The sequence below is a fragment of the Saccostrea echinata genome, unplaced genomic scaffold (assembly GCF_033153115.1).
Source record: "Saccostrea echinata isolate AGI-Se365-2 ecotype Australia unplaced genomic scaffold, CSIRO_AGI_Sech_v1 ptg000058l, whole genome shotgun sequence".
In the NCBI taxonomy this organism is placed as follows: domain Eukaryota; kingdom Metazoa; phylum Mollusca; class Bivalvia; order Ostreida; family Ostreidae; genus Saccostrea; species Saccostrea echinata.
The window spans coordinates 5,104,388-5,125,581 of record NW_026889807.1 but is presented as its reverse complement, the minus strand read 5'-3'; the positions used below and the strand labels follow the sequence as shown (position 1 = coordinate 5,125,581).

Here is a 21,194-nt window from a genome sequence, read left to right as displayed (position 1 = left end):
CTAGTGGTTAAGTCGGTGAAGTGATGAAACTGTTTGCTATATTACAAAGACTTGAATTATAGTACATGTATATTTGAAGGATTTTTTATTTATGTTAATGTTTATTTAATTTTATAAATAATAAATGGACATTCACAAGAGTGATGGTAAAAATAATATGTGCGTAGCATGCGTAGTAATTACAATTATTTACCGAAGCCCCCATTCAATTACAATTGCAGATGAATTAAAATACAACAACACGGGATAGAGCAATACTTTCTTTTCTAAATGTATTGTTGCGTGAACAGACAAAAACAGCGATTAAAATTCAAAATGATTTTTATGCACCAGTGTTTGGAATTAAGATTATAAAAGATCGGTAAAGTAGTCTTACTGATTCGATATAATTGAAAATATAACTTTCCATTAATTAATAGCTCTTTGTACAAAATTGACATTATACGCGATCACAAATACTAGCTTTGTTTATGGCCACAGGTGGCTAGTACACTGGTGACCTCGATCAACAGCGTGGGATTCGCGCGTTGGGTTACATAACTAAACATCGAGCTGAACATGGAGACCGTAATATGCATACAGCTAATGATCGTGAATTATTCAATGCATACAGTTTAAAATCACTTACAAAGTTTGTTGTAATAATAAACGTATAAAGATAGATTTAATATTCGCCGCTTTTGAACACTATTAATCTAATTTAAAAAAGAAGAAAAGAAAGACTAGTTGTAATAAATAATTTAATAGTGAACCATAAACCACGTTTTAAACCTTATTAAAAGAAAATTAACATTAAATACCGCAGGGTATATTATTGATAGCAAGTCTGTTTAAGTTATACACATGAAGAGGTCTGATTTCCTTGCCGAATGAAAAACGTTACCTGTTTACCTGGCCTGCTTTCTAATACCTATTACGCAATACCCATGGTATACTCGAACAAAACAACATTTTCATTAGATCAAAAAGGTGTAAAAGAACAATTTTGTTCCCAAGATCCAGATCGAAATATTTACCGTTTTTGAGTTATAAAGCAAAAACTTTTAAGGGCTCAAGATCCCTAATCATAGGGGCCAGCCCCTTTTAAATAGTATAATATGAAAGCCCTTGCAATTATGCACAACTTTTGTTCTACATGTCTTAACAAAATATTTCTAGTTTTCAAGATATAAAGGAAAATATGTCAAATTTTTTGCTGTTTTCCGCGTTCTAACTTTTGACCCCTCTCTAGCGCCATTTTTAATGCAAAAATCAAAAAACAAAAACCGATGTGCACAACTTCAATGCTTCCTCTTTTCAATTTCAAAGGGTTTTGTGCTCCAATTATAACCATTTCTGAACCTTTGTCTGGAAATCGGAGGCATGCAAAATTCAATCAAAGGGGAATAACTCGTGAACAGAAGGTAATTTCCGAATTGTATTACGGTATTCTGACAGTGTTTTGTAAAGTCTAAAAGCTCTGAAAATTTGAACAAAATCTGTTTAGAAATGAGGAAGATATGAAGCGTCAAAGTTGGCGTCTAGGAAAAAAAAAAAAAAAGAATAATCTTAATCATCACAATCAGTAGAAGGTCTTCCGTTGGAAACGGAAGACCTTAATAATCTTAATCATCACAATCAGTAGAAGGTCTTCCGTTGGAAACGGAAGACCTTAATAATCTTAATCATCACAATCAGTAGAAGGTCTTCCGTTGGAAACCAAAGACCTTAATAATCTTAACCATCAGAATCAGTAGAAGGTCTTCCGTTGGAAACGAAAGACCTTAATAAGTAAACATTCAGATTGTCAAACGAAAATTAACATAAGATCATTTGTAATTAAATTACAGCTAGATACTACTCTACAGACCACTAATTCACTATATTAAAATCCATAAGCCTATGAAAAAAGGAAACATTCTACAGTCAAACCTCCATATACATACAACATGGTAAAGTACTATAATATAACAATAAGGTGAAATCCACTCCATACATCTTACATGGTAAAGTAATAGGCCCTTTAATATTGTAAATACTTTATTCCACGGGGTCATAATTCCGCGGAATCAGAATTTCTGCTCAATCTACGAGTATAAAATAACGCGGATATCTTGGATTTTCATTATATGTTCTTAATGAATCTTTAGTGAGCTGTGACAAATTTCCGCGGAAAACATGTGACAGCATACATAGCGGAAATTAATCCAACGCGGAAAAAAGTACGTCTGCAGTATTACAATAATATACAACTTGTTTCTGCATGCTTATAAAGATCTAAACTGATTGTCACCAGATCTGAGTGTATCTCCAAGCTTGGATCGAAAGGCTGTGACTTCATTCTCGTCTCCACCCTCTGGAAACTCTAAGTAAGATTTTGACTCAATCAGATCCATGAATGCTAATGGTAAGTTTTTCATGACACCTTTCTCTAATGCAACCAAAAATAAAACATTTTCACCGTTTCGGGAATAAATGGCCTCCATGCGTGCCATGTTTAGTTCAAACATACACCAGTACGAATCTAAAAAGTGTGACGTCATAATACAGAAGGTTTTCCTGCTATTATGAATGGCGTTTGTGATATTATCTGCTATTCCTGTCCCTGGGATGAAATCACGATGATGTATACACAGCCTAAGATTGAATTCCTTTTCCAAGTGCTTAACAAGGTCGATGACGAATAGTCTGTCTTCGTCAGAGTACGATACAAATGCATCAAAATGATACAAATCATTTGGTAATGCGTCCTGTCTTCGAACATTAACGATATACCTTTCTCTGGCCACATAATACATATATCTTAGTTTCCATCTATATCTATAGAGAATACGACTGACGGTGATTGTCAAAATAACGACTGTTAATGACGTCATAATGACGATGATAAGAGTATACGAGGAACACTGCTTCTCCAACAGCTGGAGTAGATGATCGATATCATAGAATGGAAGTCTTGAGGAATTTGAAAAAGTACACACATAATCATCAAAATGACGAAAATCAATATTCTTGGAATTAAGGATCCATTTCACGAATTCCAAGTTTTCACAGTTGCATCTTAATTCGTTGCCCTTTAGATTCACATAAACAAGCTTCTTTTGTGATATTGCGTCTAACATGTTCCTAGTTTCTAAACTCATGGTCGATATCTGGTTATCAGAGAGGTCTAGGTAAAAAAGACGAACCATATGATTTATGGGTACTGTAAACTTACTCAAAGAATTAGAACTGAGGTTAAGAATTTCCAGTTGTTTTAGATTACGAAATATTTTCTTGGGAAGTCGAACGATTCTGTTTCGTGAAAGGTTCAAAGACTTCAACATGCGCAGATTTTGAAATAAATTTCCATCGAGGTCATTTTCAAGATTTTCTCCTAGAGCATTATGGGAAAGATCCAGAAAAGACAAGTTTTTAAAATCTTCGAAAAATCTTGGCGAGATATAGCTGCAAAAATTGTTGGAGAAATCTGCATGAAAGACACTGGCTATGCCTGTAATGGGACCAATCAGTTTATAGATAATATTGTTCTGCAAATACAACTTTGTCAAGACAGGCTTACTGGTAGAACTGAGTGCGTAATCTTGAAGAGTCATTTTATACAAATTATCGTGAAAGTAAAATGCTTGTATTTTAGGTGGAATAAAGATTGTTATATTGTAAGACGACAATCTGTTGTTCCGTACTAAATTCCCACGATGGTTTTCTGATAAAGTCCTACAAACTAGCCTCGTATCATTGCAACTTAAGAAAAAATCTTTAACTCGTATTTGATGAAATGATGACTGAAAACTTGCATTGAGTGTCACCACATTGATTAAACCCCCGAATTCTACGATATAAAGTCCATAACTGAGTACGTTATTGGCCAGATTTAGATGTTTCAGGGACTTAGGAAGCTCACTGAGAACACCAAATTCCAGGCTATTGATGCGATTTGACGCCAAGTTAAGTTCCTCCAATCGCGTGTGCTTCAGACCAATAATGTGATACTTTTTAACAATGTAACTTACTCCGTACGTGCACTGTAATTTCTCAAAATTTAAAACTCGAATCGAAGTAGAATTTTCCAAATCACTCGATATATTGGCCACAACCTCTAGAGTTAATTCCTGATTACCGGAAATATCAAGATGCACAAGCTTTGGTGTGTATTTAAACGAACCCAGTTCAATTGTCTGTAGCAAATTTTCCGAAATGCTTATATTTTTCAAATTACCGTATCTTGTCAATGAGCGCTGAGTAACATTTCTTAGATTATTCTTCGAGACATCTAAATATGCGATATCTAAAGGAAGATTGGTAGGAAAATGGGAAATTACGTTGTTAGCCAAATTAATTCCTACGACGTCTTTGCGAAATGACGGTACTGCTGCAAGATGGAGGTGTTCACAATTTGCCCATAATTTTCCGTTAACCTTATGGCATACGCAGCTTTTGATTGATGCACAATCCAGGGGTAGAATTTGAGGTAATATTGTCATGATAACAAAAAATCCCAGTACAATTACTCTAAAGTCCGTCATTCTACAAAATCAAAAATACATAGGCGGATTTAGAAATACATAGGTGAATTTAGAAATTAGATGAAATATATAAGCAGATTGAGGAATCATATTAAATAGAGATTTAGAAAGGATGGAAATGACTATTATATTTAAAATATTATGGTATAACAGTATAAATTATGACTGTTTCCTCTTTTAAAGGTTTTTTTTTCAAACACTCCTTAATCACGATGTTATTCGCTCATGTAAAAAAAAAATGTTTTCCTTGTTGTCCATGTTATAGATGAAAATATTTTTATTTGCGGTATATTTCTTTAAATTCCTAAATCCGCTAATTACTTTTTTCTGTTTATTTAATTGGATTAAAATAAAATAGGTGAAGAAACGAGAAAGCTTTAAAACCTACCTTGATTTTATGAGATGTGTGAATCTCTTATTTTTTCCTGCACATAAAATCACCTGGGAAAATATGAACTTGAAGTGATTTTTTCCCTGTGTTTCAGTGTATATACTAAGTCCTGCATGTTAACGAATGTAATTTAAATAAGGAAATATATGACTAAGATTGCTTATAATATCATCTTTTGCAGTTTGGAAAAAGTAATAAACACTGAGCTATTATTTAGAAAAACCCCCTTAGTACATGTGTATTTATCAAATAATTTATTAAATATTTCCCCATTTTATCCCTGAGCTAGAAACACTTAAAAGCTATAAATCTCCATCACAATAGTATATATGTTAAATATTTTTATCTCCGTTTTGATTTAGTTTAAAATCTGAGGTGTATCATTTCTTTCTTTTCTTTTTTTCTTTTTCTCACACGTTAAATTATTTGGTTTAAATGAAAGAAAAAAGTGAATAATTTTAATTAGATTTCAGCATAAACACTTTCAGAATAAATATTAAAAGAGGTATTTGAGATCACATAGTTGATCTTAAATTGAAAATAAGTCCAGTGCTCTAATTCTATGGAAAAGAAGATTGATCAGATTTGTTGCAGTTGAGGAAGTGGGAGTCATGAAAATCAAGCACTTCTTTAAGTTTTTTTCCTTCTTTATCTATCAAATTAAACTACAGATTAACAAATTATTTAAAAAGATTTCAATCTTCAATCACAATCTACATAATCGTTCTAATTAGTATTATTTATGATAAATTTTATGAAGAATAATGTATATCATGTTTATTGCATTTTCAATGATGAGAGTCTGCAATTTATCCGTATTGAGATCAGAGCAAACAAAAACCCATGAAAACATCAGAGGTGGGATCTGGTGCCATATATGCATCGTAGAAAAGGCACCCCTATGACAGGTCACATCCGCCTTCAGCTCCCTGTCAAGATCGGGGAAATGGACCCGGGACATCCGCAGCCAATAGCAGCCGGAAATTAACAAGATGAGTTTCTTAACCTATATTGACAAAAGGTAAACCCATAATGACATGTAATGGGCGGGAAATTCCATGCTTTATAGTTGTATAATAAAGTTAGTTTACCATGAGACAGGATTGTTTTTTTAAATATATTTTTCTTGTGCAATATATTTGTGACAATATAAAAACGTCCCATCATATACGTGAAATAAATTCTACATCAAACTACAATACATTGAATATCCCCTGTATAAGTACATTGCAGAAGATGCTATTCTTGTTCCCTCGATAAAGCTCAGTAGTAACACTATTCTAGTTTTAATTTAAATCTGTAGAAAGATATTTGTAAATTTTAAAGAACATTTTAAACATTTTTCATATTTAAATTTTTATTTACATGATAACATAATATGTTTTAATAATGATGTAATATTCCCGCTAGTTAATGCACTGTGACGTCGTAAGCTGAGATTCTTTTTTTCAATATCTTGAAAATGACTTTAAAATGGCCACTGCTGATTCTCGATATTCCTCTGATCCAAAATGTGCAGTTATATCATGATATAATTGCTTTTGTGTGTTATAAAGCACATTTCCGTTTATAGTTAGAAGAATGTGCTTATGTTTCTTTCTTGAAGGTACTCAAATACTCCTGTTTTCTGAAAATGCAATTTCACAGAATTTATTTTCCAAAAATTCGAATCTGAGAGGGAACACATTAACAAAAGATGTGTCTGTAATTTATATTGAGATTTACTGTGGGACGTACGGTATTAGTCAATTAATTGTTATATGGACAAGGACATTTTATGCATAAAGTGAACCTACATTAAGAAAGCCTAAGATTTATTGTGTATTCTTATTCAAGGTCTATTTTTTTTTAAAAAGATCATTAAAGGGCGGATGCCCCTTTTTTGCAGTGCTTAAAAATATCTAGTTGATTTCTATTAGTTTATCATTTTTTAAACCTTTAGGAAACAAACTTAAACACAGCCAAAATAATAATTTTTGTCTTGTTTTTCCACAATATATATAGGTTGAAGTACTTTTAAAAGAAGATAGGGAACATATGTGTTATCTGTTACAGGATTAAAGTTTATTTGAAGTCATTTTTTGCAGAAATTCCTTTTCGTCCTGTTTTTGGTTATAAACATTTATGATTGACATATAAATAGGACTGGTGTACTAAATAAGATATAAAAGTCTGCACCAACTTGTCCTTAATCCATCACTTATTTTAAAATCTGACCATTTCAGGATATTTTTATCATTTAATTCATTTTTCCAAACACATTCAAAATATCAATTAAGGTCAGACGACACTTCCTTAATAATGTATAATTTTCCCAAGAATTTGTCATTGATGTATTGCTACTTTAACGCGTTTCCTAAAAAAGGGGTACTTTTTCAGGCATTTGTGCAAGATAGCAGAGGATGTTACCTACTACATAATTCTATTGGAAATCAGAAGGATTGGCAATATAATAATTTTTTGGTGTCTCTTTTTACTTAGACAAATTGAAAACAGTTTAGAAATTACATGATAAGGATAATTATGATTAATTTGTTCTATATTTCAAAGAGATACAGACGAGATATACGTGTGGTCAGACCGTGATGAGTGTAATGAGTAATGATATTTCTATCGAAGGATATATAGAAAAGATATCTAGGGGGAACAAATCCATCTGCTATATATTAACAGAAAAAGAAGCTCTTTTTCATACTAAATATTTGTTTCTTCAAAACGCATTAAAGGGATTCTCCATTTTAAAATAAGAATTTCTTGGAGCAACAACAGTGAAACATAATCTCATTTCTGATATATTCAGTTCATCCTTGCAATAAACAGCTATCGTAAAATTTAAAATTCTTAGCAAAAGTAAAATATAATAATTGTAGACATTATGACTTTTTTTAAAAGAAATTGAAACATATAAAAGTGTCATTTCAACTCAATTATTTAATAAAGTACTCGTACACGCTATGTCAAACTCAGAAATAATCAACACATAGTTCTTATAGGTTATAGAAAAATAAACAATCAGCCATTGATCATTGATAAAAAAATGATTTATTACCGCTGAGTTTGGAACTAACTGCAGATTTAGAACGTTAAATTATAGAATGAATTATCAACATGCAGTATGGAAACTCTATGTTATAATTATTAGAGCTATCAAATTACACTATTTTTTTCCTAAAAAAATACTTATTTGCACCCTAATGAAGTAAAGGAAGTACCGTTAACATAAGGAATGTTCCAATGCACTGTTTTTAATAAGAAACTGAATTTGAACATTTTTTTCGTAAAGCACTTATAAGCTGCATAACTCGGGCTAGGCGGCATTTAAGGAGGGGAAAAGTAATCTCACCCGTTGCAGGTAAGCAATTCAAAAGAAAAACCCAATTTTTAAAAAAAATCTATCAAATGAAAAAAAGGTGAAGATAACAAAAAGTGATCGATCTCAGGAATACGAAGAATTCTAAACATGTAAAACACAATAATCAATTTTCTTGGAATTTGTTTTATGCAAATATTAGGAACAAGATTAATCCCTACCGAAGATATAAATGGTTTAAACAAGCGATATTTCAATGAAAATTGAGGACGATTTATAGGCTAAAATAATTCTTAATAGCCCATACCTACGTGGTTGACAGTTTTCCAAGTAATCAGTGTTAACCTCTTCACAGTTTCCTTATCAAGTATATAAGGATTTCAGGTACATAAGTTTCTCTCAAACTGCTATCTTATTTGAGAAGGCCACCACCAACCAAAGTAAAGATGTCATTTTCCATTCAAGAGCAAAAAAGTAAGTACGGAACATTTTTGCTGATATCTAAAGGCAACATATCAAATTCATCCATATGCCACAAATCTTGGTAAAGTGCATGTGTAATTTTGGATCTACACACATGTAGAAAGCGTTTAAAAATGTACAGCTACTAAGGTAAAGCAGACTTTTGACAAATTTTGTATTAAAAACCAGTATCTTAAATTAATCAGAGATGCTAAGGTGTTAGAGATTTAGTGGATCTTTAAATTGAATATCTTTTATAAGTAATGATAACGCTTGCGGCAATTCAAAATAAAAAAAATTAAAGGACAAACAAAATGATGAAATATGATTAGTGTCTGTCCCCTGCACTTGTTTAAATCATTTTGGCTTCTTCTACTAAAGTTTGCTGGACATCCTTATGCTTAGTGACCAAATTGCCCAAATCTACAGCATATAAACCTCTATTTCTCACTGTATCTTGTTCGGTATATAGTGTTCTGGTTCTCCATATTTCTCTTCTGTATCAAGTCTAACAATTTGATAAAACAACATTGACTGTTTTTATTGTATTTTTGATTTTTAGGTTTTCAATATAATTTCAGAAAAAAAAGAACATGGCTTTATTTCAAGGACAGGATGTCGTTCGTTGTCGTTTATGTCCCATTCTTGTTGAATATCACTGCAATTTGTGCAATTTTGACCTCTGTGCTAAGTGCATTTCTGTGCACATGGCTGACAAGTCAAGAAAATGGTGGTTGAGTTCAAATCTAGAAGAAAGGTACCCATATCTCCAGAATGCATGGCTCATCATGAAAAATGATGTGAGATTTTCTGCAAAGGTTGCCAAATTCCCATATGTGTAGAATGCGTTACAAGCACAAAGATCATGCCTTTTTGAGTCTTGAGAAAGTCCTGGAAAATCGTAAGCAGCTAATCATTGATGATACCGCAGATCTTCGTGACATCATTATTCCAATGTACAACAACATTAACGAAGCGTCATCAGTTGCCAAGTTTGATACTTTTATACATGCAATAAAAGATCAAGAAGAAAAAATATGCATGGCTGTGCATGAGATAGGTAATCAGCTGGTTGCTGAAATTGACAAAAAGAAACAAGAAAGAGAGCCAATAAATAATGACTTTTAGCCTTGGTTGGTAACACTAAAGGGGAACTTAATGTAATGATTGAGAAAAAACAGCAGCATTCTCTGCTCTTATGATGCCACTGCACTTTTGGGATATGAGACAAAGAATCAAAACGTTCGGGTTCCAAAACAAAAAGGTACCTGTCCAACGTTTCAACATGGATTTGTTGAAAAGGATGCACTTCTGACCACGTTTTGTTTCATGCACAATATCTCTGTTCACAATATTCAAAGTCCCGTATGCCAATTACGAAGTCTTCTCCAAGCTTGAGAAGAGCTAGGTTCACTTTATGCATAAAATGGCCCTGTACAGGTACCAATTTATTGACTAACACATTGTGTACCACTTTCAACATAAATGTAAAGTAGAGACTTAGTGCTTTCAGTTTATATAACAGAATTTCCTTTGAAAAGTCCAGGCATTGGAAAACAGGTTGTGTGAAATCGCATTGTTATTGAATGTTGCAGAAAACAGGTGTTTTTGAGAACCTTCAGCAAAAAATTAAAATATGAGCACACCCCTCGATCCAAAAATTAAAATATGTTTTATAATCTTCATTAACAGTTCTTTTATAATATATTTACACATTTTGGATCGGAGGTTGTGCTGTATACGAAATTTTAAAAAAATGATATATTTTGGCCATTTTTGAAGAAATATTCAGGATATGTGAATAATGACGCAATTCATGACGTCATAATGCATCAACTAGAAAGAAAATTACGTCATTTTCAGTACATATTCATTCAGCAAGTGTTCAAGTATTATTTATTGCCTTGTCGACTAAAACCATACAGTTATAGATTTTCAGAAATTCACAGGGCCAAAAAAGGCCCTATGTGGCTCTTGCTCTTTGTACTGCATAGGATCAGAGATATGGCTTAGCGGAAGTAATCGTCTAATCCAACGAATCAACAGAGCTGGAACTCTTCTACAAAAAATAAACACAGTGAATCGGCCTTTAATACTGGCAAGCAAGGTAAAAAAAGGAACTTATATTTGCATTTCTTGCCAAATACAAAAGTGTATTTATTGAAAAACAATAAAATCCAAACACTAATGGATCTTAACGCTTGGTGTCCAGTTGGCATATGTTGCACAATGAATGGAGAATTGTTTATAAGCATGCGTTCAATTAGGAAGGACCACAGCAGAGTCCTGAAGTATGCAGGTACCAAATAGACACTAAATATTCAATACAACAACAAGGGGAAAGCTTTATTTTCCATAAATGTTAGTTTTGCACTTCATCTGGCTGAGAACAGAAATAGGGATATTTGTATTGCTGATTATGGCGGGAGAGATGTTGTTGTGCTGGATGCCTTGGGAAGACTGCGATTTAATTACCGAGGTACTTTTTCTAACAAGGGAGAAAAATCGGCTTTTTAGCTCACCTGAGCTGAAAGCTCAAGTGAGCTTTTCTGATCACATTTTGTCTGTAGTCCGTCTGTCCGTCTGTCTGTCTGTCCGTCTGTCTGTAAACTTTTCACATTTTCGACTTCTTCTCCAGAACTACTGGGCCAATTTCAACCAAACTTGCCACAAAGCATCCTTGGGTGAAGGGGATTCAAGTTTGTTCAATTGAAGGGCCACACCCTCTTTCAAGGGGAGATAATTAAGAATTAGTGAAAAATTAATAGCATCTTTAAAAAATCTTCTTCTCAAGAACCACAGGGCCAGGAAAAATGAAACTCATATGGAAGCATTCCCAGGTAGTGTAGATTCAAGTTTGTTCAAATCATGACCCCCGGGGTTAGGGCGGGGCCACAATGGAGGATCAAGGTTTTACATAGAAATATAAAGGAAAAATCTTTAAAAATCTTCTTCTCAAGAACAGTAGAGCCATGAAGAGTCATATTTATATGGAAGCATCCCCAGGTAGTGTAGATTCAATTTTGTTCAAATCATGACCCCCGGGGGTAGGGCGGGGCCACAATGGAGGATCAAAGTTTTACATAGAAATATATAGGAAAAATCTTTAAAAATCTTCTTTTCAAGAACAGTAAAGCCATGAAGAGTCATATTTATATGGAAGCATCCCCAGGTAGTGTAGATTCAATTTTGTTCAAATCATGACCCCCGGGGGTAGGGCGGGGCCACAATGGAGGATCAAAGTTTTACATAGAAATATATAGGAAAAATCTTAAAAAATCTTCTTTTCAAGAACAGTAAAGCCATGAAGAGTCATATTTATATGGATGCATCCTCAGGATGTGTAGATTCAAGTTTGTTCAAATCATGACCCCCGGGGGTAGGGCGGGGCCACAATGGAGGATCAAAGTTTTACATAGAAATATATTGGAAAAATCTTCTTCTCAAGAACAGCAAAGCCATGATGAGTCAAATTTATATGGAAGCATCCTCAGGTAGTGTAGATTCAATTTTGTTCAAATGATGACCCCCAGGGGTAGGGTGGGGCCCAATGGGGGATCGAAAGTTTTACATAAGAACATATAGAAAAAAAAATTTCTTCTCAAGAACAGAAAAGCTATGTTAGTCTTATTGATATGGAAGCATCCTCGGGTAATATAGATTCAAGTTTGTTCAAATGATGACCCCTGAGATAGGGAGGAGCTACAATGGGGAATCAAATTTTTACAAAGGAATAAATGGGAAAATTCTTTTAAAATCTTCTCATGTACAACAAATTCATTTGTTATATTGACATGAAAGCATCATCAGGTAGTTTAAAATTCAAGCCCCTCCCCCCCCCTCCCCCGTTCATTACTGAACTGATTTGTGCCTTAGTCTAGCCAGTGTGCTCAGGTGAGCGATGTGGCCCATGGGCCTCTTGTTAACCATCCCATATCGCTACTGATGTCAAGTATCAAATGGTTGTAAGTGACATTGCGAACAACATATTCCACCTTATTGATTGTAATGGCGCCTTTCTCCGTTATTTAGAATATCATTGATACCTGGATATTGATGGAAATCTGGTTATAGGAGATCCGATGTCCGAGAAAATAAAAGTTATTAGATATCTTGGTGAGGAAAGCTAAAGACAGGACAATTCTTTCTCCTTTATTTCGTAATGATACCAATCAGTTTCCAAGTATGTATGATAATGTTAAGTTATTAACAGTCAGTTAGAGGAAACGGGAATGCTTATGTACAGTGTCAATACAGACAAGTGTTTACAATGGTAAAGAGTTATGATTCAACATTATAATTGAAATATGTTTCGAAATATGTTTTTTTTTTAATCTAATGAGGTAAACTTTATAATTAACTTGATGATTTTCTGTTTTAACTTTACCCTGCAGTTTTTTTCTTATTTATGCAAAGTATAATTTTGTTGTAATTTGTTCAATTCATCAAATAATTCATTAAAGTATTAAAAAATTTTGAGTTTTTTTAATGTACATGTCGGTGATATGTAATAAAGAGTTGACACCATGAGATAAATCGTTGCTATATTGTACGTTTTGTTTTATATGTTGTTTAACGTCCCTCTGGAGAATTTTTCACTCATATGGAGACGTCACCACTTGCCGGTGGAGAGCTGCAAATTTTGTCCTGTACTCGGCACTTACGGCCATTGAGCAGTGAGGGATCTTTTTCGTGCCAGCACCTACTGCGACACGGGACCTCGGTTTATACGGTCTCATCCGAAGGACCGGTCTCCACGTCCCACAGTGGGATTCAAACCCGCGACGTAAGGATCAACTCCTTTCTTAGCGACTCTAGAGCAGACGCTTTAACCACTGCGCCACGCGGGCGACCTATATTGTACGTAAAACATCTTCCAGACCATATTCTGGAATTTTTAGATTATGTAATACATGTTTAATATATATTGGCAACAAAGTATTATCTAAGAGAACCATCATCATTACTGGAAAAACAAACAATAATTTAGTGAGGAATTTATAATTTATGATTTTAAAGCTTTTTTTACCATTACAAGTGCAACTTTAAAAAAAAATATCTTATCATTGCCCCCCTCTACATTTAAAGAGTTTCTACAATAAAATTGCAAACCTTTGGGCAATATGTTTTACAGCTGTATATTTTATTTGAAGTTGTATTTACTTGCAAGCACCCCCTGTGGCTTGAAAGGTAAAATGTAAGGGTGCTTACGAAAGGATTGTACTGGGATATTTTCTTTCTCTAGCTTTTTCATGTAACATTGTTAATGGCTAATTTCGCTAAAATTGCAGATGTATTAGTTGGGATTTTTTTTTTTTTATAAATAAATTCATTAGCTTGGTGTTTAAATGATTATTCATAGAGTCTTAAACAATAACAAGATGTGTTTGTGAAACACCGATACCCACATATGGCAGCTTATCTAATTATTGCTTAGGTTAATGTTTCTCAAATGGAAGTAAAACTCCAAGGTCAAAGTTAGGCGATACAAATGTTGTTACCGAAAAGAAAAGACTTGTCTCAATGAATATACCTGTGGAATATGAAAGCCCAAGCTCTAACCGTTCGAGTATTATATCCAAAATTAAAGTTCCTCAAAACTCCAAGGTCAAGGTCAATGGGTCAAAATTTAAGGAAACCCTTACTAAGACGTCATATTGTATAGACATGTAGGTCATCTGGGTGTATCCTTAACATACCGGCGTTAAAGTGTCCAAGTTATACAACAATGTCAAATTGAAAATGAATACTTTAAAAATTCAAAAAGTAGGTCACCATGACCTACTTTTGTGTCAGTATGATATCAGTTCCTGTGATGCATCAACTGACAAGATTTGATGATCGCAGTCCTTATGGTTGGCAAAATATCAAAGATTTAACAAAACGTAACTTTTTTAACAACTATTAAGTGACCTTGAGACCACGCCCTTTTCCCCAGGGTGACAACAAACATGTATCCTTATCCTTGTGTGCAAGTTTGGTAAAAATCTGCACAGTGGTTCTTGAGAAGAATATCTTTAAGCAACCACTACTTTCATTTCCTTAATTATCTCCCCCTGTTTATGGGTCATATCCCTATTTTTAGTTTAAAAGAGAGTTTTTCGGCCAAGGATATTCTGTTACAAATTTGACAAAATGGCAAAGGGGTTCTTGAGATTTGATCCATATTCCAAAAAAGTTGACACACACTGCACGCCACACAAATGACCATATCATTAGATCTTTAAGCCTTTTATTCAGAAGAGCAAAAAACCAAAGGTTTATGGCCTTTACATTGTACATCCTCTTGTGATGTCTTTACAAAAACTGTTAATGATTTAAATTCAAACCCAATAGAAAAAATATCCTTTGGGGGAATGCTTTTCAATAGCTGCAATGAAACATATTATGAAGTAAAAATGTACATTTTCTTTATTTGATCAATTAATCCATCTTTAAAAAATGTTGCTTAGGGTATGTCTCTCTATTCAGGCATTTCCTTTCTTGTACTTCCAATGGAAAATGGTTTCCCTGAAATTCATAATTGAAACACATGTATAAAGTAGCAATTATTTTGGAACTTTCAGCATCAGAATTATGTATTTTAACCTAGTTTTTATAAATCTGTTTACTAAAAATGTAAGATATTTATGCTGACATATACTTCTGTTTATTCATGTCTAACATCTTCAAAAAATATGACAACCTATACATCTTTGGAATTATTAGTTATTTTAAAGTATATTCAGTTAAAATGAATGCAGTTTTTGTACTCTTAACCATTAAAATTGTGAGGGTGAAAATACCTTAATACAGAAACAACTTTTATTTATTTCTTTTCTTGATAAATACCTTATTCTAGGAGCATTCAGCCCTGTTTCTAATAATCTTTCAGGCACAAGTAACTGGTACTCTACTGTAGACCCTGAAGCCTGCAAGCTCTTTACTGCATGGAATGATGTTCAGAATAAAATTAAAGAGCAAATTCTCACACACGCAATCATACACAATAGCCATGCTTTATGTTGTAATGAGGGAATAACAAGGAGGTTGAAAAACAAATGCTTCTCAGGTTATAGATAACAACCCTTTCATCAATAGACTGTTATTCCAATGTCAAATTTTAGGTCTGACTCATTACAGCAAAAATCAATTCTGTTATTAACCATATGAAATCGATATAGAAGAATGATCCAGTCTGAGTTTGGCTTTGTAAATTTAAATCAACTGTTCAGAATACCATAGCTACCAAAATCAATATTAATCCAGGATGTTTATTACAGCATGAAAGGAAAACGTAAAGTTTGCTGATTTATACAGAGAATTGACAAGAAATAGTAAGTATATCTAAGAGTACCTGTGGTTACCATTATAATACTGTTGCTATATTTCTGCAATGATAAATGTTTGAGACCAAAATCATGAACTCTTGATATAAGAAGCCCATGAGCCATAGATGCTCACCTAAAAATTTTATAACATATATATATATATATATATATATATATATATATATATATATATATCTATATCTATATCTATATATATATATATATATATATATATATATATATATATATATATATATATATATATATACTAATCAGAACAATTGAGGAATACTTGTATACTTATATGACTAGGCATGGCCCTGCTATTCTTGAGTAGAAGATTTCAAATAAAAGTATTCCCGATATATTCCAAAGTTAAAAAAAAAAAAAAAAAAAAAAAAAAAAACTGATCCTTTAATGTATCCCCACCTACCCTAAGGGGCCACAATTTGATCAATCTTTAACCTGCACTACCTGAGGATGTCTGAAACTAGATTTAATTAATCATGGCCATGATGTTCTTAAGAAGAGTTCTAAAAATTTTTTCAATGTATTCCAATAATACTTCATAATACAGGGGAAAAAAGTTGGCCATTAGTACAGTCCCTGAAACGTTCTACTTCCCATTTTTCCTTTTGCTAACCATTCGTTCATCGTGGATTCATCGTTCAGCGTGCGCTTATCGTTCACAGTTATGCACTAAGCACTAACAAACCGTTTACAGTATACAAAGCATTTAACATTCGTTCACCATTCCTTTACTTTGCGTTATACTTGCTTTGCTATCAGCTTGCTATCATCATTCATTCTTTGTTTCTTCATTGTAATTCAGAAATCGTGAAAGGATTGATCTGTCAAAAAATAGAATGTGTGCACAGAGGTCTACAGGTTTTTAAATTCAATAATGGACTTATATCGAGTTTAAGAAACAAAATCATGATTTTATATAAAAATAACTTCTGTAAAAATATTGAGTATATATTAAAAGCAGAAGGCAAACAATTTCATTCGAGGATTCGGTAAACACATGTTGCACAAGAACAGTCAACAAATATTTTGTTATATACCTTTTACTTTTTAGCTCACCTGAGCCGAAGCCTGAAGTGAGCTTTTCTGAACAAAGAATGTCCAGCGTCTGTCGTCTGTAAACTTTTCACATTTTCGATTTCTTCTCAAGAACCATTAGGTCAATTTCAATCAAACTTGCCATATAGTATCCTTGGGTAAAGGGGATTCAAATTTGTTCACAGGAAGTGCCACGCCCTCTTTCAAGGGGAGATAAATAATAATTCGTGAAAATTTGGTGGTATCGTTTAAAAATATTCTTCTCTAGAGCCACTGGGCAAGAGAAGATGAAAATTATGTGAAAGCTTCATTACATACTCTAGATTCAAACTTGTTCATATCAAAACCCCTGGGGGTAGGGTGGGGCCACAAGAGGGGGTCAAAGTTTTACATAGGAATATATAAGAAATATCTTTAAAATCTTTTTCTCAAGGACAGCAAATCCATGATTTGTCATATTATTTAAAAGGTATCCTCAGGTAGTGTAGATTCAAGTTTGTCCCAACCATGACCCCTGGGGGTGGGGCAGGGTCTCAACAAGGAGGTCAAAGTTTACAATAGGAATATATATATAAGAAAAACTATTTTTAAAAATCGTCTCAAGAACAGCAAAGCCATATTTAGTCATATTATTACAAAATTTTTCTTTGGTAATGTAGATTCAAGTTTATTCCAACCATGACCCCTGGGGGTGGGGCAGGGCCACAACAGGGGGCTGGGGGTTCAAAGTTTACCATAGGAATATATAGGAAATATCTTTAAAAATCTACTTTACAAGAACAGCGCTAAGCCATTATCAGACATATTAATATGGAAATATCCTCAGGTAGTGTAAATTCAAGTTTGTTCCAATCATGACCCCTGGGTGTAGGGCAAGATCACAACAGGTGGTCAAAGTTTACCATAGGAATATGTAGGAAACATCTTTAAAACTCATCTTTTCAAGAACAGCAAAGGCATTATTAGACATATTAATACAGAAGTGTCCTCAGGTAGCGTAGATTAAAGTTCACATCATGATCCCTGGGGGTATGGCGGGGCCATAACAGTGGGTCAAGGTTTACATATGAATATATAGATATATAGGTGTAATGGTTAAGGTACATAAGAGTAAAACGCATTAAAGACTTAGTGGAATGACCTGACAACCCTTGGAATGGACCAGCCTAAGGGAATGTAAGGCAAAGCTTTGGGAAAGTAGGTAGCTGAAGAAGTTGGATGATGAATCAGCAATAAAGAAGTTAATGTATTCCATCCTAATAGTAAAATATTCAATGAAATTGAATGCATAACAGGTAGATGTGTAGGTTTTTAATACTCAGTATATTTAGACATAATCCCATTGATTACTATTTATAAGCAAGTTAGGGCGGGATGCGTCCTAATTTATGACCTTGAATTTTGGTAAGAGTTATTTTATTTTATTTGATTTTAATTGATAAAAAAATATCAATTTTAAAAATCTTCGCGGCTAGGATAAGGCTGTCCGTAAAATGTCAAACTGTTCCAACTGTAGTAACTTCTCTGAACTACCTAGATATGACGTCATAATTGCATATGACGTCAAGTCACTGCATACTTGAGCTGACATGACGGGGAAAGTGTCATAACTTTTTCATTCCTTTCACATGTAGAAATATTTTAGCGTTGTTGTTTGATTCAAGTGTATGGATTGTTCTTTATGCATAAGTGTGCTGTTATGAAGTTGAACATCGTTATTCCTTTAACTTGTAAGAATTTCATATATTCAAACAATAACAAAAATTGTACTGAGAAACGCACCCCCTTACATGTCCGTGGACAGAGTTAGAATTTATAAATCGTGTATATATTTGACTGGCACAAGTGATTAATAAGGATAAATTGAAGATATTTTGTGTGAATCTACTAAAGAAGTATGCCCTCTAGCTGAATTTTGCTGGGGGATTGTATGTAATTTATCCTATTTTGTATAAATTGCGATAAAGAGTGGAAAATGTCCCCTTGTATGTGGGTAACTTGAATTTCTCGTGGAATATTTTCTCAAGAAGTAAAATTCAGACTTGCCCCCAGCACTTTATATGTACCAAAGATCACGATGAATTGACTTATGTGACAAGTTTTTCTCAATAATGTTGTCTTGCACTTGTGCCGATGCGATTTTTGTGCAACATTTAAGAATTTATAAGTGTCCATCACGTGATCAACAACGTCATGTGACATCACAAAAATGTATTATTATAATACCTGATTACACTCTCATCACAAGTTGACTGTAAAATCATACATAGATTACTAATTGAAATTAAAATCTAGCTTAAAATGAAATGTATATTTTAATGCATATTAAGCCATCGGACAGCCTTAACATAGCTGCGTTACCTGGTAAAAAATATCATGTTCAATTGTCCTTCTATTTTTCATGTATTTTAGTTCATTTTTTCACTACAGTACTTATTGATATTCTTATTATTTGAATCTTTATTTTAGATAAAAATGCTCCATAGACTTTAATGCAATCTTTGTTAAGTACTTAAGTTTTGGGTGTTGTAAATCTGAAGAAGATTGAGACAACTGGTTCTTATCTATCAATAGAAACGTACGGGAGAAACACGGTGCAAGTAGTACCTTACCCAGTCCCCATCTCTAGATGAAAGAGAAAATTTAAGTACTATGTGATATACTCTCAGACATAGCTGTCCAAGCATTAACTCAGAGTAAAAGGAAAACCTATATATCCCTTGTAAGAACCTGATCATACACGATGCATAGGAAATATATTTGAAATCTTCTTTTCAAGAACAACTAAGCCATTATTAGTCATACAGATATTGTATATATACAGAAGCAACCTTAGGTATTGTTGAATCAAGTTTGTTCAAATCATGACTCGATCCCTAAGGGTTGCATTTGGGGCACAACAGAGAGTCAAAGTTTTGCATAAGAATATATAGGAATCATCGATCTTGAAAAAAATTGGCTGTTCAAGAGCAGCAAAGCCATGGTTAATTATATTATTATAGGAGCATCCACAGGTATTGTAGATTCAAATTTGTTCAAATTTACGGTGGGTACTGTGGGGCCACAATGACGAGTCAGAGTTTTAGATAGAAATACATGGCAAAAAAAAAGCTTTAAAATTCTTCTGTTTACGAACAGCAAAACCATGATTAGTTATGTTGATATAGAAGCATCCTGAGGTAGTGTAAATTTAATCCCCCCTTAGAGCTTTTCAAAATACTGAACTGATTTCTGCTTCTTCCTAGCCAGTGTGCTCAGTTGAGCAATGTGGCCCGTGGGTCTCTTGTTATTATGTTCCCCAAACGAAGTTTTGGGAACATATTGTTTTTACTCATTTATTATTATTTTTCTTCCTGGTACTTTTTTTGTCCGTGAGTGATCTCGGAAACTACTCATCCTATTAAGGTGAAACTTTTTAGGGTCAATAGGCATGTTGTGTAGATTCGCGGAACCAAGGTCATTTTACGCGAACATGCATGCATGTGCGTGCACGTGCATTGCGTAAAATGACCAATATACTTGATATAGCTATAACTTTTATATATTTTGATGAAATGCTTTGATATTCAGAATATAAGGATATTTAAATAGTGTAGACTAGACGACATGGTCAGCATGCACATGCATACACGTGCATGCGTGCGCAGTAAGTGAAATAAGCAATATACTTGATATAGGCGTAACTTTTTCATTTTTTTATGAAATGCTCTGAAACTCATATAATGAAGACATATTAGTAGTGTATACAAGAAGACATGGACAAATTATCAAGAATTCCTGCACGTGCCTGCACGTGTACTTCGCTCTGATTGGCTGAAACAAAAACCTCAATAACTTCCTAGTATTTTGTCAAAACACTTTGAAATTTATGATATAGGTATATATTATAAAGTTCTACAATATGATATCATGGAAACTCCTGAAAACACGCGCATCCACGTGTGCTGCAAATTGATTGGCTGAAACTTTAAATGATTGTAACATCTTTAGTTTTCAAGAAAAAAAGAATGAAATCTAGAATATAAATAGGTATAATGGGTTCCTACATTTAGCTACTATCAAAACTGAATGCATGGACATGCACCCACGTGTGCTGAAATCTGATTGTGATACTTTATAGGCTGTATCTCTCTAACTATTCAATATAATTC

The 21,194-nt window shown here is 33.5% G+C and overlaps 1 protein-coding gene across 1 annotated transcript; it reads right to left on the bottom strand.

Annotated features, from left to right (window-relative positions):
* Window positions 1-1,835: 1,835 nt before the first annotated feature.
* Window positions 1,836-5,857, bottom strand: LOC133174487 (toll-like receptor 4). Its single transcript, XM_061309606.1, has 3 exons — window positions 5,794-5,857; window positions 4,651-4,707; window positions 1,836-4,405 (listed from the first exon to the last, which is right to left on the bottom strand). Exons 1-3 carry the CDS (start codon window positions 5,855-5,857, stop codon window positions 2,247-2,249), a joined length of 2,280 nt encoding a protein of 759 aa, XP_061165590.1. The 3' UTR covers window positions 1,836-2,246.
* Window positions 5,858-21,194: the final 15,337 nt, after the last annotated feature.